Source organism: Carassius carassius, chromosome 34 (genome assembly GCF_963082965.1).
Source record: "Carassius carassius chromosome 34, fCarCar2.1, whole genome shotgun sequence".
NCBI lineage: Eukaryota > Metazoa > Chordata > Actinopteri > Cypriniformes > Cyprinidae > Carassius > Carassius carassius.
This window is the reverse complement of record NC_081788.1, coordinates 10,834,164-10,860,027: the sequence shown is the minus strand read 5'-3', so window position 1 is coordinate 10,860,027 and position 25,864 is coordinate 10,834,164. Positions and strand designations below refer to the sequence as shown.

Genomic DNA, 25,864 nt, shown 5'->3' with positions numbered 1-25,864 from the left:
GAAAAATGTTATCTGTGTTTGTAATGATGGTGATTATCATAATCAGATTCAAAGCACAGCACCAGGTAAGCACAAGGTAACTCTGGCTTCTGTTAATGAATGCACACACACGGCCAAAGCGCTTACACACACACGCTGGCAGGAGTAAATCATGTAGAACCTTTGTGAGCTCATTATGTCATTTTTTTATATAATTGACGCGAGACATAAATGTACTAACCTGGACAGGTTGAAAATGTGTCAGATTAGATGTTTTAGTTGCTTTGTACCATGAAGTAATAACCAGATGTTGGCTTTACCAAATATAGTTTTCTGAGAAAGGGTTCAAATGAGCCGTTTTCTTTTTTTTTTCTCTCAGTCTATTAGGTTGAAGAGAATATTTTTTGCACAGAACTGACAATTCTAGACAATATTATATCATTCAGTTTGTTTAATATCAAAACAACAGAAAAAAAGTATTTATATTGTAAAACAATAATTATTGTAAAATACTTAGGACTTAATTTCTTCACTTGCCTTTTTATTTATCTTTTTTTTTTCAGTGAGAACTTAAAAGTCATCATGAAAAGTAATTTATATTTTCTCAGAAAACTTATGAGAATGTGAAAGTGATAAATGACATGTTCATTTTGGGGTGGAGTATCCCTTTAACTGGCACATATTATGTTGCCAAATGCATGATGAGCGGAAAGATGGAGTTTGCACCATTACCTGTGAGCACGAAACAATAAAAACATTGGATCATGAGCTGCTTGCATGCCACACATCGCTCTAAATCATTCAGCGCATTAGACTTATTAGCTTATTTAATTAAATCACAGCCATTTGCAATTTGATAAGCACAATAAGGCATATTGCAATTTTGATTTTAGTTCGACTGAATGATGCTTTCCCAAAACAATTGCACAAAACACTAGATTAGAGAGAATAGAGATATTTAAATTGTTATGAGAATGGAAAATATTTTCAGTGCATTATGTAGTTATGACAGGCCTCCAGAGTCTAGGGGATTAATGGAAAATGCTGTATATGAATATATACATTTCCTGCATCACCAGACAAAGTAGTTTGACATTTTTTTATTAAAAAAAAAAATATACATATATATATGCTTCATCTTTAGAAAGAGCTATGGCAAAAGTTCTCCTTACAACATGGTTAAGTACTCCCTGTGGTGCCTGTTTAGAACTCCATATCTAGGCCTTGTTCAGGTCACACAACAAAAAAAAAGTGAATTCAAGTTTTTACAACCACATTCACATGGTTTAAAATCTAAATGAAATTAAATATTTAATGCATCTTAGTCTGATTGAACCTTGCAAGTTTGCAGTACAAACAGAACCTTTTTATTTTAAAATATTGAGTGAGCTGCTTTGAATGGTTTTATGCATAATTTGTGTTTCTTATTATTAAAAATAAATGTATATATTTCTCTTTTACCCCTAAAACCAGAGAATTCGATTCTCATCTGGTCTGAAATATGAGCTGTAGTGAATTTTAATAAAAACATTACAGCCTAATGCAGCTCCTCTGGACGTCTCACTATATATTCTCGTGCTTTTATTACTCCTAAGACAGACACAGGGAGTCTGGGAGCCTGAGCTAATGAAACATTACCAGAAGAAATCATTTTCCGATGAAAAGGAGATTAAAATAATTAACCTGGGTGCTGGAGCCCCCCTATCCATTATGCAGTCTTATTTAATAATTGATTGCTGTAAGTGATATTTCCCACACAGATGATGATTAGAGACTTTGTAATAGCGTCCGTTGTTGAGATGGATTTAAATGATGAGAAAGAAATCAGCCCTACTGTCTCCATCCATGTCTCTTATCTGTCTGTTCTGAAATGTTATGATTAGTTTCAGTCTAAATTGATGTCATCTTCAGTAGAATTCTTTCAGGGGATGCCATTCTGTCACAAAGGCTCAAATTGATTGCGATTCAATTTTACCATCCATTGCGACACTGTTGTAGTAACCACTCATGAATTGACTTCATATTCTTCCCCTCCCTGTGCAGTTTGCATTCAAATATTGATCCACCCTTCTTTGATGTTGGAAAATGTGAAACAAATGGAGCGATAAAATTGGAACATGTCACACCCCGGCGCTGAGAACAAGACCTGTGTTATTGGCTGGAGCATTGTTTCTTATCTCAGCTTGAAATATTTGGAAAAAGTGCTGACGCTTTGAATCCTTGGTTTATTCTTTTCTTTTTGTCTCAGCAAACCCTTTTATATGTTTGTGTGTGTGTGTGTTTCTCTTTTGGTAGCTGTCATGGGGTGTGAAAATCAAGAGGAAGTTGAAAAGCGCGGCTCCTTTCCTGGGCAGGTTCAGGCCGCTGGTCGGACAGTGCTGTCACCAATGCACCCCGGAGAGTCTGGTGAGAAAACGAGAGGGATGAAAGGATTATTTCAAGATATTAAAAGGACAAAAAGCCAGAGGCAGACAGGGAAGTACACAGATTTAGGCTCACCTGAAAACCTCAGACACTGCTCTCACAAACCCATATCATGAGGGACGATCAAAGGGATTTCTGAGCGCAAGTGAACATGTTACTTATGGTGGGAATAGCATGAAAAAATGGATTAGGAGTGGAAAGAAAAATAATGAACACTCAAGAGCATAGTTCCCTTCATGCTATGAAGAGCTGTTTAGAAAACTGCAGATGACTAAGCTTGTTTCCAGCAGCACTGGTCCCAGTGGACACATCGTGCTGAGAGCTGGGAGAGCTGGGCTAATGGAGCAGTAATCAGAGGGTTATTGGATCGAACCCCTTCTGAACGAATCTATTAATCTCAATCATCTCAGACCAGCAAGCCAACCAGATAAATCATATTTGAGCCATTTGATGTTTGTATTAAAAGTCATTTAAAATGCATGCATAGATTTTATTTAACAGCTATGTCAAATAAAAGGATCAGAACCAGGGGTGTAGCAACCACTGTTTGAGATGTCTGCATTCGCCCTTCTAGTTTTATGCAGATTATTATTAAATCAGCGCCTTAAAGGAATAGTTATGTACTCACAATCATGTCGTTCTCTGGAGCTCTAAAGGAGATGATTAGGAGGATATATTCATCTTCATCTCTTTTTCTATGGAAGGCTGTTTCTGCCTGGAAGTTAAAAAAAAGTGAATTTTCTGCATCATTACTCCAGTCTTCAGTGTCACATGATCCTTCAGAAATCATTCTAATATGGTGCATTGTTGCTCAAGAAAAAAAAAAAATTATTACCAATGTTGAAAACAGATATGCTTTTGTAATTTTAGAATTCTTTGATGAATAGAACAAGTAGCATTTATTAGAAATATTAATCGTTTTGATAAAAATAAAAAATTTTCTGACCCCAAACCTTTGAACAGTAGCGCAACCATTAGTTTTTTTTCAAATAGTGACCTAAATTTTATTCTGGAAAAAAATATGATAGATTTCACTTTTCAGGAACTAACTCTTTAATTTCAAGTACGGTAGTTCCTATACTGCTGCACAGAAAAGAAAATAGTTTATTTAAAAATTAGTCTTAATTGCTGAAGTAATTAGTTTGTTTGAGAGCTTTGAAGAGGGCTGATGCTGCGAGGGCTGAGATCATGTTAGTTATGGTTGACCTAAATGGCAGCACACACATGAAAAAAATGCATATTATTACTCAACTCCCTGCTCTTATGTTCCCAGCCCTTTTAAAAACATCTGTTCCAGACACTTTTTGGCGATTAATTGTCAGAGCTGATGCCGTTTGAAAAGACCTAATGCTAACCCATTTCTTGAGTGAATTTGTCACTTTCTCAATCTTTGTCAAATGCTTGCATTTTTAAATGTCTTATTTGATCACTTTGCAACTGCATTGCATGTGAACATATTTTGAGAAGCATTTTATTTTAGAAGTATTTTGTTTAGAGACAATTTTTGTTACTTTCAGGCTGTGATTTATAGTGGAACTAATAGGGTGCTATTCTGAACAGGCAGAGGCTTCCCTAAAGTGTGTCATTATCTCAGTCTATAAAGGACAGGAGAACAGACTCTCTGAACTGTGATGGAGGCTGGTTAGCACACTCTCCATCAAGTTTGATCAAATATCCTTTTGCTACTCTCAGGGTCTGAAGTTGCTGTGTAACACTCCTCCTCTGGGCTTTCAGAACCTGACGTGTGTGAATGAGACACACACCGGGTAAGTGCACATCTTTCACTTGACTCAATCCCTCCCCATCCGGCCCATTAAAATAACAATGCATCTCTCAACTGCTCGAGTGTAATTACTGGTTGTGTTTCTGACTCACAAGCCTGACACATGCACTTCAGTCGGAAGTTAAAGAGCCTTCATTTTTTACATTGCAGACCCACAATCGAGTGTGGTTAACACAACCAGCTACCCTTTTATGAAAGGGTACCCTTTTTGTACACTTTTGAGTTCTATCGGCCACACACACACCAGTGCTGGGAAGATACTTTGAAACTGCAGTTTTCCAAACACAAGCTAGTCATTTAAAGTAGTTCAGCTACTGGCAAACTACTGTTTTGAAAAAGTGTGGCTTCACTACAAACTACTAACAAAAACTAAGCAACTGGTATGAAAGGCTGAGTGCTTTTTATCACTTTATTCATACACTGCCGTTCAAAAGTTTGAGATTAGAGAGATATATAACAGCATAAGATATTTAAAATGCATGCGATATTTAACAAATACATGCTATTCTACAGATAATGCTATTTCTATTAATTAAATAATTCAGTAGATAATCTTTTCCCCAAAAAATATTTAGTAGCAATGTTTGCTTAATCTGATATCAGTAATCACGGTTTTCTCTCAATCGCAGCATAATGAAACTGACCCAATTCATCCATGTTTCAATGCAAAACGTTTCTGTAAATATTAGTATGTCATCCGTATTTAGTTCTGGACTGACTTCTGTAGTCCGTACAAACAAACAGAATGATAATTTAGGGGATTCACCCCACGTTTAAAAGCAGTTGACTCTCTTGTGGCCATTGCTGATAGATTGAGACGTGAGGTAATGTGGTCACTGTTTCCTTGAAAAGAAAGAGGACTGTTTTTAACTTCCTAGAAAACACTTTATTAAAGCAAATAAATAGGATTTGTCTCTCCTGCATCAAAACACAAACAGAGGCAGACTCTGTGAGCACCCAGTTTATCTTCTCAATCACCTCCCACTTTAGAAAGTGTCAGAAGCCAAGCGCTGCAGATCCTGCTGAAGCGTTTAATTCGGCTTGAATTAATAATCCCGAACCAGGGCTGAGCTAATTAACATATTGAAGCCTGATTATGCTGAGAATATGATGTATTCACCTATTGCTGATTGGTCATCAATTGTTTTCATTGTCCCGAGGTGAGTGATACAATATCTCTTTACATAAGGGCTCCTTTTCATTTTGCTAATTGGGCAAACGAGAGTGGACGTACATGAGTGTATTGTGTGTGTGTTTTCAGGTACCGTGGCTGGTTAGTAAGGAGGGTGTGCTGTTTGCTGTTTGTATGGGGTTGTGAAGTTCACCCCAGCCCTGCTGGAGACAGACGGCACAGAGTCCACGGCAGTGAGAGGTGCGGTTTGCTTGAGCACTCTTCACTGATTAGATGACATGCCACGTGTAGAGAGAGAGAGATGCATTTGAGGATTGAGAGGCACTCCTGTGAGGCTCCCATTGAGATTAAATTCAAATTTCTCTCTCCTCTGTTAATATAGAAGATTGGTAGCCACTTGATCTGACATTTCATTATATTGCATGCAGAGATGTGCAAACCTACATATGTCAATGGTGACCAGTAGAGGGGTTTTCAAATGTTTGACAAATTAGATGACCGTTTCAAAACAAACTAATAAACAATTTTTTTATTTATTTATGACTGATAGATTTGCATCACAAGTAAGAATAAATAATGCTTTCCTACCTCTTGACTAATTAAATCAAATGTTCACGCTTGACAGATGCTGATTCTAAGGAGTTTGAAATAAAACATAAAAAATATTATTTAAATAAAATCAAATAGATTCCAGCAATCAGAAATAAATGTATGATTCATTTTTTTGAGTGTTAAATATAAATGTAGCATAAAGACCAGCTTATACTTTTAGCAAAATAACAAATATGTTATAAATACAAGTTGTGTCCAAAGTTTATATTATCAGCAGATTATATTATCATTGCAATAAAATGAAAGCAATGTATTACAATTATTTGTAAATTTTTAGTATGTAATTATAGCTAAGTAATTACAAATATAATTTTGTCTTTTTTCTATTCATTATTTTAAATGAATAGAAGTTAAAATGTACAACAAAACACTATGTGTACGCCCGAAACTGTTGATTTAGTCTTTATTCCTTACTGTTAAAAACTATGGCTGTGTATAGAATAAACAATTAAAATAAAATAATCTCAGAATGACTGACCTGAAGCCCTGTGTAATTCACTAGAGTGGAACTGGATTCACCTGACCTTGAATGAGTGCGTTTCTGAGGACAGTAATTACATAAGATGCATTCTTGTGTTCAAAAACAATTCAGCAGAGCACTGTTGACCAATTGTGACCCCACAGTACTGAAATGGCATTTTATTTTTGCTGTTAACCATAAACCACAAGTGCCATGTTAACTTTTCTCTTCGCTTTTCACCTTGGATCAACCCAGTTAACATACTCTGTCCATTCACCTAACTCAATTTGGGCCCTAACATTTAAATAACCTTTTATGTCCCCAAACAGCATTGGTGTGTTTTTCACTCTGGAGGCATAAGTGGTTTTGGTGTGTTTGCGCGGTGTTTATGTGATGATCCTTCACACAATATCCCCTTTGTTTACTCTGTGGTCTGTTGTCCTGTGACTCTGTGTGTTTTCACCCAGAGTGAGGCAGGCGTTGGTGCCAGCTTGTTCTCCAGAGATGATGGAGCTGGTGATGCCTGAGGTCAAAGGTCATTTAGGCAGACTGCTAGCCCTCACACAGACTTTCATCTCCCCCTGCCTGCTCAGGTCTGAATGCAATTCTCATTCTGAAAGCAAATCACCTGCTCATTCTTCTAAAGTTCATTCAGCCAGAGCCGCTTAATGCTTGAGGTGGATCTTTTGTTTTGTAAACTTAAATAATATGATGTTCTGCGTTCAAAGTGTAACAGAAATTTAAAAACCGTCACATTGCTTTAGGTAAAAAAAAAAGACCACATTGAAAATGAGAGTTAAAATCCAATTTAAACCTGAAATTGAAGTTTTAGGATTCAAGGAAATGCCAAATGGAGAAATTTTGCATTGCTTGGTCACTCGTACAAATGAATTCAGATGGTCTATGTCACCAGTATTTTTCACCATTTTTATCATCTGAAGCTTTTTTTGCAGTTCACTTGAATTGTTCTGACTTAAAAAACAAAGCAGAAATATTCCACATAGCCTTTCAGTTAATATGAGTTCACAAAAGCTGCATAACTGCTTTAAATAAATACAGAGTGCTTAAAATGAAGGGCAGAATGTCAGTGCTGCTTGACGTGTCATGTCAACTCTCAATCTGCGTATAGAAATGTTATCATTTTCAACTGATTTCTCCCCAAACCCTCTTTCAGGCTGGTGAGCTGGATGCTGCTGAAGGTCTTCAGTTTAATGTTCTGCAGTGTGCAGGTCAACAGAAACCAGCTGGCAGCTTTACAACGCGCCACACAACTGGTAACCACACATCCAGCCTTTATCCCTTCACCCCATTCTCTCATATCCCCTGTTTTCCTCCCTGTAGGCATCCGGAGCTTCATGCATTTAATGCTTTCATTATTCTTCACCGCTTTTCTTCTTTCACCACAGTTTTTCTTCAAGTTTATTCTTTTTTATTTGTTTTTCACATTTGCAGTGTTTCTGTTTTGAACCAAACTCAGTTATTCTCGATTTCGCTGTAAGATATTGGGATTTAAATATATGAAGCTGAAGGCTGCTCTCTTTATCAAAATGCTCTTTTTGTGTGTGCCTCTTTCTTTCGCCTTCTCTCAACCTATTGCTCCATTTATCCTGTTTTCACATTTATTTTTATTGCAGTCAGGTTTTTCACCTCAGGCTTTTGGTCACACATAACCCTTTATATGGAAGTAAAAGCACACTTTGAAAAGCTTTTTGTAGCATTGGATTGGGCAAGTGCAATATGAAACAAACACCAGAGAAGCGATTAGACCTCATCTGTTGTCTGATTTTATGGCAAAAATCCTGTTCATTTTCAACACAGTTTCCTTTTTTTCCAGTAAAAATATTAAACTAGTGTTTTTTAGCTACATTTTGTAATCTCATGAGTGTAGATGATTATATATATATATATATATATATATATATATATATATATATATAAATATATAGATATATACAGTACAGACCAAAAGTTTGGACACACCTTCTCATTCAAAGAGTTTTCTTTATTTTCATGACTATGAAAATTGTAGAGTCACACTGAAGGCATCAAGGGCTATTTGACCAAGAAGGAGAGTGATGGGGTGCTGCGCCAGATGACCTGGCCTCCACAGTCACTGGACCTGAACCCAATCGAGATGGTTTAGGGGTGAGCTGGACCGCAGAGAGAAGGCAAAAGGGCCAACAAGTGCTAAGCATCTCTCGGGGAACTCCTTCAAGACTGTTGGAAGATCATTTCAGGTGACTACCTCTTGAAGCTCATCAAGAGAATGCCAAGAGTGTGCAAAGCAGTAATCAAAGCAAAAGGTGGCTACTTTGAAGAACCTACAATATGACATATTTTCAGTTGTTTCACACTTTTTTGTCATGTATATAATTCCACATGTGTTAATTCATAGTTTTGATGCCTTCAGTGTGAATCTACAATTTTCATAGTCATGAAAATAAAGAAAACTCTTTGAATGAGAAGGTGTGTCCAAACTTTTTGTCTGTACTGTATATATATATATATATATATGTATATATATATATATATATATATATATATATATATATATATATATATATATATATATATATATATAGAGAGAGAGAGAGAGAGAGAGAGATATTTATGTCTTTAGTAGGGGAAAGAAGCAATATGTACAGAGCATTTGGCTCTAGATAAAAATATAAGAGGAAATAGTGCCATCAGATCATCACCATAAACGACCCTTAGTGCTCAAGGTGTGTACAGCTCTGTTGGTTTGACATGTTGCTCAACTGTAGAAACATTAAAAACTGGTGCTGCCATTGTTATCATGTGTCTTGGTCCAGTTGGAACCAATCCGGAGTCCATAATTAGACTTCAGTTTGCTGTTTGAGGACCCCTGATTTAGTGGGTCTGCTAAAACAACTTACAATTTGAGTCTGTCTGAAATACTACTTATGTACAGCTGTTTTTTGCAATTAAAGTTTTTGCTGTGTAGACTCTAGGTATACAAAACATACGATTGTTTTATAGATAGAATGGGTAGAGTACTTCATACAGTGTTGTGTTTGCTTTAATAGGACTGTTGTGTCATTTAACCTGCCCTTAGGTCTCAGTGTTTATGTTAAATAAAGAGGCATTAGAAGATATTAGCACAGTTTGTACAAACAGTCTGGAAACACAAACTCTGTGGCATTTTCTGAAGTACAAAAACAGTTCATTTATAGGTTCATTTTCGAGTGTGCACTTACCACTGAACTCTTATTTCTAGCTGTGCTGAATCGTCCTCACTTTTTGTCTGTGTGTGTCTGTTGTAGAAATCTCCACTGGTCTATGTGTGTGTTCGGCAGAGTGGCATCGATCACACTCTCATTTGTCTGACTCTTTTCTGCCACAACTTGAGGGTTCCCTACACCATTTACCCAGCCCACATCCGACAATCCTGGCTAAGGTATATATACACACACACACACTCACAGTGAAACCACAAAAACACTCACCCTGTAGCCCCCTGTAGTTGAAGTTTGCTTAGAAACTGTCTTAATACATAAATACACCCACAGTTCACTTTCTTTCCTTACATCACAGCTCTGTTTGCATCCGCAGCACTGGTTTTGTTTAAAAGAATGTTTGTTCATTAGTTTTGCAATAGTTTGGTGCAAATGCAGCAGTTTCTAAAGCGCAGTGCACTTATTCAGTCTGTTACACAACCAGTGGAAGCACCTGTACACATTTAACAGGGCATAATGGTTTGGTAAGTAATGAAGCATACAATTCTTAAAGAGTCATGGCACAAAGTGCTGGAAACAGCAGTCAACCGCAGAGAGGAATTGGTTGGGGTAAATAGTTTCCTCCTGCAGGTAACGGAAGACTTAAGACTCCAGGACGCGGGAAGTTTGTGCTTTGTTTACAAGGCTACATCAATAATAACTTAATAGCTGTTTATACAGATGGCTGTGTCAGTAATTGTTAATGTATTTATGATATGCATCAAGCTTGTGGTGCAATGCTTGATTGATTGTCACTGGATGTTGCGCACATATGAATGCAAAATTCATAGTGTAGATCAGCCTGAAGAATTCTCAGTTTTCTCATTTTCTGAAACAAAATTAGTAGTTGTTTCGGTCCAAGTTTCAAAAGTACCATGAATTCACTGAAAAAAAAAAGTTGAAACTTTTGAAAGAAAAGGTAACTATATGATGTAGACTAGTGGTTGTGAATTATATATTTTTTTTACTTTAAGACCTCCCATAATCCAAAACAATAGGAGCTATTTTCAATATTTCAATAGCTATTTTACTGCTGTAGTTGACAACGCTGCTTGTTTTTAAACTTTTTTTTTATTACAGAAAGTGTGAGTTTTGATACATTTAATTAGTGAATCTTTTTTTTTTTTTATTTCTCAATAAGACATAACGGATTATAGATTTTTTCATATTTCAGTTTGCATTTAGAATTGTATATATATATATATATATATATATATATATATATATATATATATAGAAAAATAGAAAACTGTTAAATCATATTGCATTAATATTTCACAATATTACAGTTTCACTGCATGTTGAACCAAACATTTGAACGGTAGTGTAATTACAAATGAAAATGTCAGGCTTGGTCATCCTATGACTTAAAATACTTTGTAATGATAGTGAATAGTGATATTGTAGTGAACATAGTCAGTAGCCTTGTGGATTTGTATGGTGCATTTTGTTCAGTTCTAGGCAAGAAAAAAATGTAGTTCTGGAACTATTTTATTTGTAAATAGTGCTAGAAATGGCTTAAACCCTGGGCATTCCACTTACTGCTATATTAAAAAAACAGATTGACACCCTGTAAAATTTTAAGCTTGTCTCAGAATAGATAAAAAAAAAGTGCTGTGAAAATGCAGTATATGGGTCCTTTAAAGGGTTAGTTCACCCAACAATGAAAATTGGCCCATGAATTACTCACCCTCAAGTGATTTAAGGTGTATAGGACCACCTTCTTTCAGACAAATCAAGTTGAAGTTATATTAAAAATAAGTTTAATCTAAATCTAGTTCACCCCCCCGAGCTGTGTGAGGCACTTTTTTTATTATGGATGGAGGCATTTTATTTCACATCTCTTGGACTGATGCACTGCAAAACCTGCTGACTGCCATTAAACAGCTTGGAAGATCAAAGTACATTTTTTATATACTGTAACTCCGCTTGGATTCGGCTGAAAGAAGGAAATCATATATGCCTAGGATGGCTTGAGGGCGAGTAAATAATGGGTTAATTTTATCCCATTTAGTCTCATCTATATAGTTATTTGTTGGATTTATAATCTAAAGGAATGTCCCATTAGTCACTGTTAATTGAGGCCATTTTTTTCTTCTCAGGTCCATCCTTCAGAGGCTAGGTGTCATCTTGCTCCCAGAAGGCATAGAGTCAGAGCGAGACGCTGAGATGGACAGCCTCTATTCTCCAGTCATGACCTCCGTAAGCCCCCCAAAAAAGTCTGAGTGTGCTGTCCTGCTTGAATTGCCAAGATTCAGCACACGATAAGACAAGTGAAACGAACTTGCTTCAAGCTCTGAGCTGCCGGACTGTACTTAAGACATTTGCAAAGACACGCTGCTTTTGAATCCCATCGATACGTTTTAGTCTCAAGATGGACAGTCACCTGCATTTTCAGGGCAGGTGAGGCTGCATTAGTAACCTGCACTTGATGGGTGCAGTGGTTCACATGATGATGGGAGGTTGCATGAGTCACTGAACCCATTACTCTGCCTCAAAGATGCATGGAGGTGGATATTAAATCAAGCCGTTTATAAGAAATATTACAAGAATTTGGACTTCGTTATTGTGAGAGCGGTTTTAAACAGGATTTGGCATAATCGGCATTAGGATCTTGAATGCAAGAAGAGCTGATATTAGTATTAATATGAAAGGCTTTGATTAGATATGTGCATATGTACGACTTCTGACTGGCGTAAATGAACAGAGGAAATAATCTGTCATGCCTGGAATAGCATATGAGCTTTATCAGGCTTCTCAAGATGGATTTGGGAGTGATCTGGCTCAGTGTGTGTGTGAGAGAGAGAGAGAATTAAAGTTTACAATATTGTCATTTACTCACCCTTATATAACTTAAAACTCATATGACATGCTTTCTTGCATAAATCACAAAAGGAGAAGTTTTGTAGAATGTCCCTGCTGTTTTCTCATATTTAAATGAGAAAAGGGGTAAAGGGAAAAGTCTGTTACTCACCCTCATGTCGTTCCAAACCCATAAGACTTTCTTTTATCCTCAAAACACAAATGAAAAATTTTAATGAGACCTGAGAGATTTCTGTCTCTCCATTAAAAGTCATAATGATTTAAAAAGTTCATAAAGTCATTGAAAGAGTAATCCATATGATTTGGGCAGTTTAATCTAAGTCTTCTAAAGAGTTACGATCATTTTATATGATGAACAGATTTAACTTTTATTCACATATAAAAGTTGATCAATACACATGCATAACACACATCAAATATCGAAAACAGAAGCTCAGCTGTACTTCCAGTCTCATTGGTTCTTGTGTTTTAAGCACATTTAGACATCATATTTTGGTGAAATGGACAGAAATCTCAGGTTTCATTAAAAATATTTTAATTTGTGTTTCAAGGATGAACTGTTAAGGAGTTGGAACGCCATGAGAATGACTAAATTATGATTTATATATTATTACAGCCAGGTGAACATGAGTATGACCAAAGATTGACCGTGGAGTCTTTCGCATATAGAAATGAGGTCTAAAAAAATCTCTCAGATGTAAGGTTTTCAAACAGTCGTATCATTACACTAATGCTTCTCCCTCACACCTGTATGGTGTCTCACTTAATACAAATTCGAAGCACACAAGGACTAAAATTCTTTTTATTCATTTAAATTAAGCTAATTTAGAAGAAGTGCATAGCAAAATGAAAATAAAAAACTACAATTAAAATAAAAATATGAAAATAAAATGAATACTTTAATAGCATTTAAATAATAGTCAGATAACTAGCACTGGTTTAAATAAGTGCAAGCGTTGTTAAGTTTTGAGTGCAGCCTGTTCTTTACATACATAACACTACTTGGAATATAGCACATGAGTCACATGAACCATTTCTGTGGTGCTTTCTTGTCCTTTTTGGACAAACTTGACAGCCCGGGTCACTGCATGTAATGCTGACGAAACATTCTCCTGAATTTTTCCCTGTGCTTCATGGAAGAAAGTTAGTGAGCCGTATGGGTTTAGAACGATGCAAGCGTGAGTAAATGATGACAGAAACATAATGATTTGTCCAAGCGTGAGAAAAAGTGCCATTTTATTCGATAGAGATATCAACTTGCCACTTCCTCTCTTGCTATAGCACATTTTATCTGTCCCTCCTGACGTACACAAATGCTTGCCTCAAACATACAGGCTTTCAATTAGATTTTTATTGGACTGATTTTACAGATATTGCTGTTCATTTTTTTTTCTGCTTTATATCGCTTCCTCATCATAAAACTGTTCAGACTCACTATTTTCCCACAAACATTTTTATCTCTCATTTCTCCTCTTCTGTTCCTCTCCACAGTTCACTGGCGAGCTGTTACGAGAGGGGGCCTCTCTCAGCGTGGGCATCTGTGCGTCCGGAGGTCAGGGTGGGCAGTGGCTGGCGCGTGTACATCAAGCCATCAGTGACGGTCTAGTGCCTGATGTTAGCATCGTGCCAGTGGGCATTTCCTACGATTGCCTCCCACGCTACTTTACACATCCACAGGTGACGACCTTAGTATTAACCACACTCACTCCATTTCATAATGACAATCAGCACCAGCGCACGGGGCTATTAAACAAACCAGTAAACAAATTACAAACGCGTAGATTCACATTTAACTGATGCATGATAATGTGCTCCTAAGACTTTGCCTTTGAGTATTAAACTTTGTCATGTAAATCTGCATTTAGTTTTGCTACCTATATGAGTGATGCCTTAAAACATGCAGCTTGTTTTGGAAAGGTGTCAGAAAATCAGAAAAAAGATCATTAGTAGAAAGTCATTAGTTTTAGTTATAAATAATTTTTTACTATGGTCCAATTAACCACCCAGAGTACTCTAGCAAACACTCAGAACACTGTAGTGGCCACCTAGCAGCGTCCTAACAAACAACATTATCCTAGCAACTATACAAAACACACTAGTGACCACCTTGCAGTGTTTTAGCAAATACCGATGCATTATCCTTGCAACATTACAGAAGGGCACTACTGAGACACAGTTGTGTAGTTTTATATTTGTAATTCCTGAGTTGAGCTGAATCATTAGATAGTAATAAGCAGCAATATTTAGATAATTATAATCAGATGGTGTTTTTTCATTTTGATTTAATGATTTTGAATATTCAGCTTGTGAGTTGTGCTTTCTAATGGTACAGATGCAGTTAGAATGTGTCAACACACATTTAGAGAAAAAGAGAGAGATAAAGGGAAATATCCTAAATCCCGAATAGACGGCAGTTATTATAGTGATTACAGCCACTAATTTCTCCTCTAATGGCTCTTCACCATTAGAGCGCTTGGAGATCGGAATAGTTTTCTCGAATTAGATCCAAGTAATTTCATCGTACAGTGTGTGAGTGGCAGCCTTTGAGTGATTATTTTTTCATTTGATTGTGTGGTCTCGAGGCCGGCGTGATGTCTGCTCTGCGGTTTGCTATCTTTCTGCTGAAGGGTGATCACAGAGGAAGTGTAAGGATCCATTTTGCCCAGGCTTTCTCTCTGAAGGTATGACTCACACACGAGCAATTACACACTTGAGCTCATCCATACACACTCTTGACAAATAAAAAATAATAATTTGATACATATGCAGAACCTTAACGCAGTGGTTTTCTGTTGGTGAGTGGCCGGACGGTTCTAAATGGTTCACAGAAAGCGGGAAATAATAAATGCAAATAATTAAATGCATCTACTCATATAATTCTGCATATTAACAGCTAATAAACATAAAAAAGAGGAGAATAGTTATTAAATATTCATATTCATCCAGTGATTGGTAATAAGGCTAACATTAGGGTTTTTGGCAATACCAAAATTTTAGTAGTTGATATCAATACTTAATACTCTTGCTGTATAACACAACAAAATATGGTATAGAATTAAAAATGTGCTAATAAGTGATTGAAAAATTCCTATATGAAAGTTAAATAAAATCAGTACAATTAATTACCAATTAAAATACTTGGACCACTGTTCAGATGTTTGGGGTTGGTAATTATTTTTTTATTTTTGAAATAATAAAATAAAGGTTGTTCCTTTTCAACTTCTTTCATCAAAAAAATGGATCATAGTTTCCACAAAAATATTAATTATTACCAATAATAAGAAGTGAAATAATAAAATAAAGGTTGTTCCTTTTCAACTTCTTTCATCAAAAAAATGGATCATAGTTTCCACAAAAATATTAATTATTACCAATAATAAGAAGATAATAATAGTAAATGTTTCTTGAGCAGCAAATCAGCCTATTAGAATGATTTCTGAAAGATAATGTGACACTGAAGACTGGAGTAATGATGCTGAAAATACAGCTTTAACATCACTTGAATAAATAAAATTTTAAAACATACTCAAATAGAAAACAATTATTTTAAATTGTGATGATATTTCCAATATAACTGTTTTTACTGCATTTCTTAAATTCAGCTTTAGTGTGAATAAGAGACTTCTTTGAAAAGCATTTAAAAATTTGCCCCAAACCTAAATATTTGAATGGGAGTATAAGTAAACTGAAGTGGTTGTTTAAAAAAGGAACCATTTATGATACAATGAATAATCGGTCGATACAGTTTGTGGTGATGATAAGCTTCATATGCAGTTTTAAGGAAAATTTGTTCATGTTTGTGTAGTAAATATATCTAGTACTGCCATTTGACATATAAAATCTGGGGCTTGAATCAAAACCATTTCAGAACCACCACCTTAAAGTGAAGTGACATTCAGCCAAGTATGGTTACCCATACTCGGAATTCGTGCTCTGCATTTAACCCATCCAAAGTGCACACACACACTGAGAACACACACGGAGCAGTGGGCAGCCATTTATGCTGCGGCGCCCGGGGAGCAGTTGGGGGTTCAATGCCTTGCTCAAGGGCACCTAAGTCGTGGTATTGAGGGTGGAGAGAGCACTGTACATGCACTCCCCCCACCCACAATTCCTGCCGGCCCGAGACTCGAACTCACAACCCTTCGATTGCGAGTCCGACTCTCTAACCATTAGGCCACGACTTTCCCCAAAAGGGATGATTTACTCACCCTCAAGCCATCCTAAGTGAACATGACTTTCTTCATTCAGATGAATACAGTTGGAGTTACATAAAAAAAATGCAATGGCTCTTCCAAGGTTTATAATGGCAGTGAATGGTGGTCGAGATTTTGAAGCCCAAAAAGGGCATCCATCCATCATAAAAAAGTACTCAACATGCCTTTGGGGTTTAATAAAGGCCTTCTGAAGCGAATCAATGAGTTTGTGTAAGAAAAATATCCATATTTAAAACTTTATAAACCATAATATTTAGCTTCCACTAACTGTTATACAGCCGTTCACCAGATAGTGGTGTTCCAGCAGATGCTGTAGGATGTATATGTGAAAGTGATTGTGAGTGAAAGTGAAGTCACGTGTGGCCTACTATGGTGACCCAGACTCAGAATTTGTGCTCTTCATTTAACCCATCCAAGTGCACACGCACACACCCAGAGCAGCGGGCAGCAAAATTTGAGCAGTTGGGGGTTTGGTGCCTTGCTCAAGGCTTTCACCTCAGTTGTTGTATTGAGAGTAGAAGAAAGGGCTGGTTATTCACTCCCCCCACCAACAATTCCTGCCAACCCCTTGGGTTTCAAGTCCGACTCTCTAACCATTAGGCCACGACTGGCGTAGTGTAAGCTCTGGTCTCCTCTTGGTTTATAATGAAAAATTACAAATCCTCGTTTTGATATTTTTTATTTATGATGTGTTTTGCATTGCTCTCTCCACTGCTCTTCTGTGTTCGTCACTTCTCACTGGAGCTTACGCTACTAATACATCCTACAGCATTCGTTGGATTGCACTCTTGTGAATTTGTGTACAGCAGTTACCGAAAGCTAGAGATTAAGTTTAAAAAAGTTTTAAACATGGATATTTTTCTTACACAAACTTATTGCTTCGCTTCAGAAGGCCTTTATGTCAGAAGGAGCCGTGTGGAGCACTATTTATGATAGATGGATGCAATTTTTTGGGCTTCAAAATCTCGACCACCATTCACTGCCATTATAAAGCTTGGAAGAGCCAGGGGATTTTTCAACATAACTCCGATTATATTCGTCTGAAAGAAGAAAGTCATATACACCTTGAATGGCTTGAGGGTGAGTAAAGCATGGTCTAATTTTCATTTTCGGGTGAACTATCCATTTAATTCAACATTTCAGTTTTTGAAGTGTATGTATGGGCACTGTGGAAAAGTTTTTACACTCTCTCTCATTCTCTCTCTCAGGAGATGTGCGAGAGTGGAAAGTGTCGTGTGGATGGAGGGCGCCCCCTACAGGACCTGCTGTTGACCGCTATACTGCAGGACAGGTCTTTTCAATCCCTCTGTTCCTAGATCCTATTTGCAGCATTCAACCCTTCATCCATCTCTTCCTATTTGCCCCCGCACCATCTGTTGGCCCATATGGTCAAAGATTAAAGAGCTCACTCCTTTCACTTCAAACCATTCATTCATCATGCTTCCTTCATTGTAGATTTTCATGTCAGTCATGATAGTCTGTGGCATTCTGGACCTCCAGTTCAGTTGTTCTTCACCTGTGTTTATCTGACATGCACAACTGGTAAGACAGAAAAAAAAACAAGAAAAATAACAGGAAGCATAAACAGTCATAGAGGGATGCTGGGTTGAGAATGATGGACGATACCTTTCAGTCCACTTCAGCCAGTTCAACATATTGCTTTCTTTGAGACTCCAGTCTGCTGAAGAAGACCTCCAGAGCCACATGCTTAACACATTTCTGCAGTGCACTCATTTTAAGCAACTCAGATTCTTGGGTGATGTCAGTTATTCCAACTCCAGCTCATAATGAGCTGGAATATCCTGGAATATCTACAAAGAGCTTCTCATCTCTTGTTCAGGTTCTTCCGAGAGCCTCAGGGGTTGTTATATGTTTTACAGTGGCATATCCACAGCGGGAGGCCTTATCATGAAGACTCAGCCCTGCGGGCTAGGCATTTGCATTTTGACAGCTGGTTATAATGTATTGTTGTAAGGCCTTTTGTTATACACGTTAGGGAGCGAGAACAATGAACAGCCAGGTTACACAGTCTCAGCAGGTTTGTGGAGGACTGTAATGTAAATTTAATGCTGAGATCAAGGCAGTGAGGCTGTTTCAAAGAATGAAACCACTATATGTGTATATTTATATTAAACAAAGTATGTTGTAATAAAATGAAATGTGATTTATTTCATCAGGATGGACTCCATCTTCAGCCAGAAGGATGTTTCCTGGCTCCTCCCTCCCGCTGTCATGCCTGAACTGTCTCCTGCTGCTAGACAGCAGACGATCGCACTGACTCTTCATTTGATGTACTGTGAGTCTGTTCAACACATACAAGCTCTCAAAGATCAAACTCTTGCACTTTAATAATTATTACTCTGTGTTTGAGGCTAAGCCCTATGTGTATGTGTGTGTGATGTTTTTTTTAAAGCTTCAACTACAACTATGGCCGTCATGTCTACCAGTCTGGTGTCCTGTTTGCTGCTGCACAAGCATCGCAAGGTTCTTTTAAAAACTCCTCTATTACTACTTATATAGGAAAAGTAATATTTAGTAATATATATATACAACCAGAATTCCGGAAAAGTTGGGACGTTTTTTAAATTTTAATAAAATAAAAACTAAAAGACTTTCAAATCACATGAGCCAATATTTTATTCACAATAGAACATAGATAACATAGCAAATGATTAAACTGAGAAAGTTTACAATTTTATGCACAAAATGAGCTCATTTCAATTTTGATTTCTGCTACAGGTCTCAAAATAGTTGGGACGGGGCATGTTTACCATGGTGTAGCATCTCCTTTTCTTTTCAAAACAGTTTGAAGACGTCTGGGCATTGAGGCTATGAGTTGCTGGAGTTTTGCTGTTGGAATTTGGTCCCATTCTTGCCTTATATAGATTTCCAGCTGCTGAAGAGTTCGTGGTCGTCTTTGACGTATTTTTCGTTTAATGATGCGCCAAATGTTCTCTATAGGTGAAAGATCTGGACTGCAGGCAGGCCAGGTTAGCACCCGGACTCTTCTACGACGAAGCCATGCTGTTGTTATAGCTGCAGTATGTGGTTTTGCATTGTCCTGCTGAAATAAACAAGGCCTTCCCTGAAATAGACGTTGTTTGGAGGGAAGCATATGTTGCTCTAAAACCTTTATATACCTTTCAGCATTCACAGAGCCTTCCAAAACATGCAAGCTGCCCATACCGTATGCACTTATGCACCCCCATACCATCAGAGATGCTGGCTTTTGAACTGAACGCTGATAACATGCTGGAAGGTCTCCCTCCTCTTTAGCCCGGAGGACACGGCGTCCGTGATTTACAACAAGAATGTCAAATTTGGACTCGTCTGACCATAAAACACTATTCCACTTTGAAATAATCCATTTTAAATGGCCCACAGGACACGACGGCGCTTCTGGACCATGTTCACATATGGCTTCCTTTTTGCATGATAGAGCTTTAGTTGGCATCTGCTGATGGCACGGCGGATTGTGTTTACCGACAGTGGTTTCTGAAAGTATTCCTGGGCCCATTTAGTAATGTCATTGACACAATCATGCCGATGAGTGATGCAGTGTCGTCTGAGAGCCCGAAGACCACGGGCATCCAATAAAGGTCTCCGGCCTTGTCCCCTACGCACAGAGATTTCTCCAGTTTCTCTGAATCTTTTGATGATGTTATGCACTGTAGATGATGAGATTTGCAAAGCCTTTGCAATTTGACGTTGAGGAACATTGTTTTTAAAGTTTTCCACAATTTTTTTACGCAGTCTTTCACAGATTGGAGAGCCTCTGCCCATTTTTATTTCTGAGAGACTCTGCTTCTCTAAGACAAAGCTTTTATAGTTAATCATGTTACAAACCTGATATCAATTAACTTAATTAATCACTAGATGTTCTCCCAGCTGAATCTTTTCAAAACTGCTTGCTTTTTTAGCCATTTGTTGCCCCCGTGCCAACTTTTTTGAGACCTGTAGCAGGCATTAAATTTTAAATCAGCTAATTAAGTGGATAAAAGTGTAAAATTTCTCAGTTTAAACATTTGCTACGTTATCTATGTTCTATTGTGAATAAAATATTGGCTCATGTGAGTTGAAATTCCTTTAGTTTTCATTTTATTAAAATTTAAAAAACGTCCCAACTTTTCCGGAATTCGGGTTGTATATATATACTACTAAGAAAGTATAATTTTGACTTTTGACATATCTAAAAGATGCTAGATTGTTTATTATGCAAATTAAGTGTTATCCATGAAAACTAATGTTAATAGTTGGCCTCTATTGGTGCTCTGCAGTGATATATACCTTAATAATAATAAGAAGAATATACACCTGATATTTGTTGTTAATATTTCATATGTGATATTTAGGGCTGGGCAAATTTGTTTTATTTTTACTAATTTTTAAATCTTTTTAAATGACGTCGATTCGATATTGATTCTCAAAAGCCACGGATCAATCTTTTCCGGTATTTATTTCAGCACACATTTAAAACAAGTTCTTATTAACGTGAACCTTATCATTATTCTTCTTCACTAGATATCACCCTTATTTACCTTGTGCAATGTTACAATAAGAAGCCTGTCATTCATTCGAAGCTCATCATGGTGGAGATACTGTTGATGAGAACCAAGAACAAAGCCTTATGTGTGATTAGCAGTGCTGAGGTGAAATACTATAGGAATACTATAAATTTGCAGATGCATTTGATATCATGCATAAGGCGCCATGATTTCCACAATCAATCAATCAATGGCAGGGCGCACTGTTTTGTTTACTAACATGCACACATACTACAGGGCAGGTGACGCTCACAGTGTTTTCAGCTTCTGTCGTCTCACTATGATGATAAGAATACACAAATATCATCTCCAGCTGCTCTGAGAGTCACTTCCTTAGCCTTTTACCAATTCATTTGAGAAAACTACTGTCATATCACATACACAGCAGCTGCAAGCTCCTCACGGCAACCCATCAAAATAAAAGTATTTAAGAAATGTCAGAATATATTACTATTTAGCAGTCTTAAGACTTAATGCTGCTACTGCTGATACATATAATCACATTTGTTCCCTTTCAACTTCGAACTGCGTCCTCTAGCTGCCGCTATGGGGAACGTCTCGTCGTGACCCGTGTCTGAAGTAGGCATGCACCGGTTTTTGCTTAAAATACGCGATCGGCAATCGGCCGGTTTTTGGTCTTTTTTCGGCCGATTTTTCCAGAAGTCCGTTCGTGTGCACAGACTACATTGTAATCATTCGCTGTCATTTGTGTGGAAGTATTTCGAAATCAGTGCGCAGGACACGGGCAGCTGTTCAGCACTGGAAGTGCAAAGCTACGCATCTGAGGCACAGATAGCGAACAGTCGTTGGTGTACTGGTGTACAAAATAAGAGCCTTTCTTGCTCGCACTGAAACTGCGCGAGCGTACTGTATCTGTCCGCGCCCTGCACACGTGTAGACAGTGAAGGGATGTTCAGCTCAACTTCTCGCGTGTTGGATGAGAAACGAAACGGACTAAACTGTGACTAAACTGATATGTTTTTTGTTTTTTTTGTAAAGTAGAACTTGCATACACGTTTGAAAAGCCAGAAGTAAACGTCAGTTCTGTATAATATGATTATTTTTTATTTTACCTTAAAATTACATTGACTTAATTTGATTTAAAAATCACCTGCTGTAGCACTAGGGCTGTGACGGTGGCTGATTTTTACCACCGCGGTAGTCATGGACTAACAACCACCGGTGGCAAGGTGTTGATAAAAAAAAAGATATATATATTTATCAGGTGCAAGTTAAGCGAGCGCGGAAACGGTCCTGTGCTCAAAGGCGCCGATGCCAAAAAAAGGTGATTAAAGCTGAATTAAACTGTGCATGCATGTAATGTAATATATTTGATATATATATATTATATACAGGATGTGTATATATATATGTATGCACATGTCTATGAAATCAACAGCACTGTCTCACTCATCTAACACATCCTATTTAACTCGTCAGTTCATGTTTATTTGAGCACTTCTGTCAGTGAGCGTCGCCTGCAAAACACTAAAATAAATATCAAAGAAATAATGCAGTTAAACAAGAAAGTAGCCACTCTAATGGACGCGAGCGACGCAGCGTGACAAAATACTCATTATAATCAGTGATGCTACACTGGAAGCTGCACGACAAGACATGATAAATCCCCGTCCGGTCTGTGAGGTACTGACACAGAGTTCAAATGTCCTGTATAGACACTAGACAGACAGACCAAACCTGTCGCAACGCGGTTGTGTTGCGTCCGGTTTATTTTTCCGCCACCAAGCAAGCTCAGTAACTCCTCATCTGCATGCGCTATCTTGGAAATAGGAATCGTTGCCATATTTCTTTTTACCATCTTTTATTTATCGCTGTCTCGTTTGTATTTGGCCAGTTTGGAGAAAGCCTCACCAAGCCAGCGTTTGCAATCACGAGAACCTGTCCAAACGCTGATGGATGACATGAATGCAGATGACTCCAGATCAGTGATGTGGTATTTGCTTTCCCAACAAGATCCATCGCCCAACACTAAATTAATTTGCTGAAAGTGAAGTGACATTCTGCCAAGTATGGTGACCCATACATTTAACATTTAACCCATCCGAAATGCACACACACAGAGCAGTGAACAAACACACACTGTGAGCACACACCCGGAGCAGTGGGCAGCCATTTATGCTGCGGCGCCCAGGGAGCAGTTGGGGGTTCAGTGCCTTGCTCAAGGGCACCTAAGTCATGGTATTGAAGGTGGAGAGAGAACTGTACATGCACTCCCCCCACCCACAATTCCTGCCGGCCCGGGACTCGAACTCACAACCTTTCGATTGGGAGTCCGACTCTCTAACCATTAGGCCACGACTTCCCCACAGGAAGCATAAACTGTATTTTCCTGCGCTCAAATCTGCCAATCTAAAGGAAACGCTGTGTTTGAGGTAATTTGTTAATAACCATAGACTTAGAATTTTGCAGAACTGTACATGCACTCCCCCCACCCACAATTCCTGCCGGCCCGGGACTCGAACTCACAACCTTTCGATTGGGAGTCCGACTCTCTAACCATTAGGCCACGACTTCCCCACAGGATGCATAAACTGTATTTTCCTGCGCTCAAATCTGCCAATCTAAAGGAAACGCTGTGTTTGAGGTAATTTGTTAATAACCATAGACTTAGAATTTTGCAACTATTACAGTTATTACACTTATATACAAAACTTTGTATTATGCTTGTGACGTCACGTGCACTACCGCCGGTGGCAGTAGACAACCACGGTAGCAACCGACCACCGCGGTGACGCGGTTGTCACGGCAACCGTCACAGCCCTATGTAGCACACTGAAAAAAAGTGTTTTATTCATCCAATTAAAAAAATTTAGGGTAATGATTCACATTAATATTTTTTAACTTGAGACAATAGTTATTTATTTTTCTTATTGGCTCAAGTAAAAAAATATAGATGTGAATCATTACCCTCATTTTTTTTTTTTTTTGGATGAATGAATGAATTTTTGAGAAAGTACACAAAGCTTGGCGTGTGTACCTTAAGGTTCCTTAGCATCGCAGAGGCGCTGGATCGCACGGGAGAGACAAGCTCCATTTTACAAACCTCGGGCGAGGTGAGCATCACCTGAGGCAGCATATACAAGAAGACTTCTGAATGAATTTTAACATTTTGGAATAATGTATTTTATATAGCATACTTTTATTTAGTCTCACTGGTAAAGACCTTTTTTTTATTTAAAACCAAATGTAAAAACTAAAACAAATACTGAATGCTGATTAAGAAACCTCTTATTGAATGTGTGTTGATTGTGTTGTTTGATTGTAGAACTATGCAGTTTTTGCCTTTAATTTCACATGGTTACAGTTAATCTTTTAATTTAAGGCCAGTTCTATGTAGTTTCAACCCAATTCAAAAGCAAAAGCTAAATGCTGATGTCTGAACGATATATGTCTGTATTAAATGTAAGCTACTTACTGTGCAGATACTGCCGTTAATTTCAGATGGTTATGGTTATTATTTTCAATGGACAAAAGCCAGCTTGGCCTATTAAATACCAAATAAACATCTGGTTTATGAACACTTTTTTTCTTTCTTGTTTGTTGCTGAAAGATAAAAAAAAAAAACGGAAATCGATATCGGAATCGGCCATGAAAAATCATGATCGTGCATCCCTAGTCTGAAGCATACATTGAAAAAACACCAACTTGTTGGCCGGCTACAGCCTCCGACGTCACTACCGGTGCGACTAAACAGGCACCAGGAGAACACGTCATTCTCTTCTTCGTCTTCACTGACTGTTCTGTTCGAAGCGTGCCTCTGAAAGTACTGGCAAGAGCGATCTTTCTCTGTATATCATGGCGACTACTAGCAAGCATTTAGACAATGTGTGCATCGGCGTTATTTGATACCCAATGACACACGCGATCTTTGCGTCATTTGTTTGGGTGAAGAGCACGCACGCGATGTCTTCGAGGAGGCAATAGGCATGCATTGTGAGCATTATTTCAAGAAAAAAAAGCTCCGCTTTTGTTCATCTCTCTTCCGAAAAAAATTGAAAAAAAGGCAGTCATCTGCTTCCCGCAGTTCAGGACCTGCCGCTGCTGAGGCACGGAGGAGAATGAGCTCGTGAGAATAAGATGACGATGTAAGGCCATTAAAAAATAAATAAATAAATAGAAAATAAAAAACCCTCGATGAGCGTTTTCTTTCTGACCATAGCCTTCCAGCTCAGGTGAGCCATTTCTGCATGATCTCCATACAGATATCAAAAAGAAATGAAAGAGGCCTTTTTCTTCTCACATCCCTCGGTTTCAGCATTAGAGTAAATCTGTCGACATCGAGGTGATGCGTGAAAGCGGCTATGAGGGGATGCCCCCTGTAGAAAGAGCTAAAAATAAAACGTCTGTGAATGAACCTGGCAGACATCGGGAAGAAAGAAAAGGCTTTCTTCTCGATACTCAGGTTTCGCCTTCTGAACTTATCGGTATTTCCATTGAGACGGTGATTGAGAAGTTCAGGGAGACGAAGGCACGCTCTGCTGCTTTCAGATCCTTCGTTCCACGAAGGTCCAGGTCCGAGCCTGAGCAACATAGGGGTCCTGGCCTGTCTCAACTGAGAATCAAAGACGGGCACAGAAGGCTAGTGTTGCGACTCGCGCTCCTCCCCCACCTGCGGGCAGGGGTAAGAGGAATC

General features: G+C 38.0%; 1 protein-coding gene across 2 annotated transcripts in view; it reads left to right on the top strand.

Annotated features, from left to right (window-relative positions):
- Positions 1 to 25,864, top strand: part of gpat2 (glycerol-3-phosphate acyltransferase 2, mitochondrial) — a 50,992-nt gene that overhangs the window by 7,372 nt on the left and 17,756 nt on the right. For both annotated transcript variants that reach the window (XM_059523971.1, XM_059523972.1), the window contains exons 3-14: positions 2,275 to 2,385; positions 4,096 to 4,169; positions 5,448 to 5,558; positions 6,858 to 6,983; positions 7,565 to 7,664; positions 9,675 to 9,808; positions 11,729 to 11,828; positions 13,941 to 14,126; positions 15,032 to 15,130; positions 17,875 to 17,957; positions 18,844 to 18,962; positions 19,080 to 19,150. In XM_059523971.1, the coding sequence (XP_059379954.1) occupies positions 2,275 to 2,385; positions 4,096 to 4,169; positions 5,448 to 5,558; positions 6,858 to 6,983; positions 7,565 to 7,664; positions 9,675 to 9,808; positions 11,729 to 11,828; positions 13,941 to 14,126; positions 15,032 to 15,130; positions 17,875 to 17,957; positions 18,844 to 18,962; positions 19,080 to 19,150 (1,314 nt within the window). The remainder of the gene's footprint in view (positions 1 to 2,274; positions 2,386 to 4,095; positions 4,170 to 5,447; positions 5,559 to 6,857; positions 6,984 to 7,564; positions 7,665 to 9,674; positions 9,809 to 11,728; positions 11,829 to 13,940; positions 14,127 to 15,031; positions 15,131 to 17,874; positions 17,958 to 18,843; positions 18,963 to 19,079; positions 19,151 to 25,864) is intronic.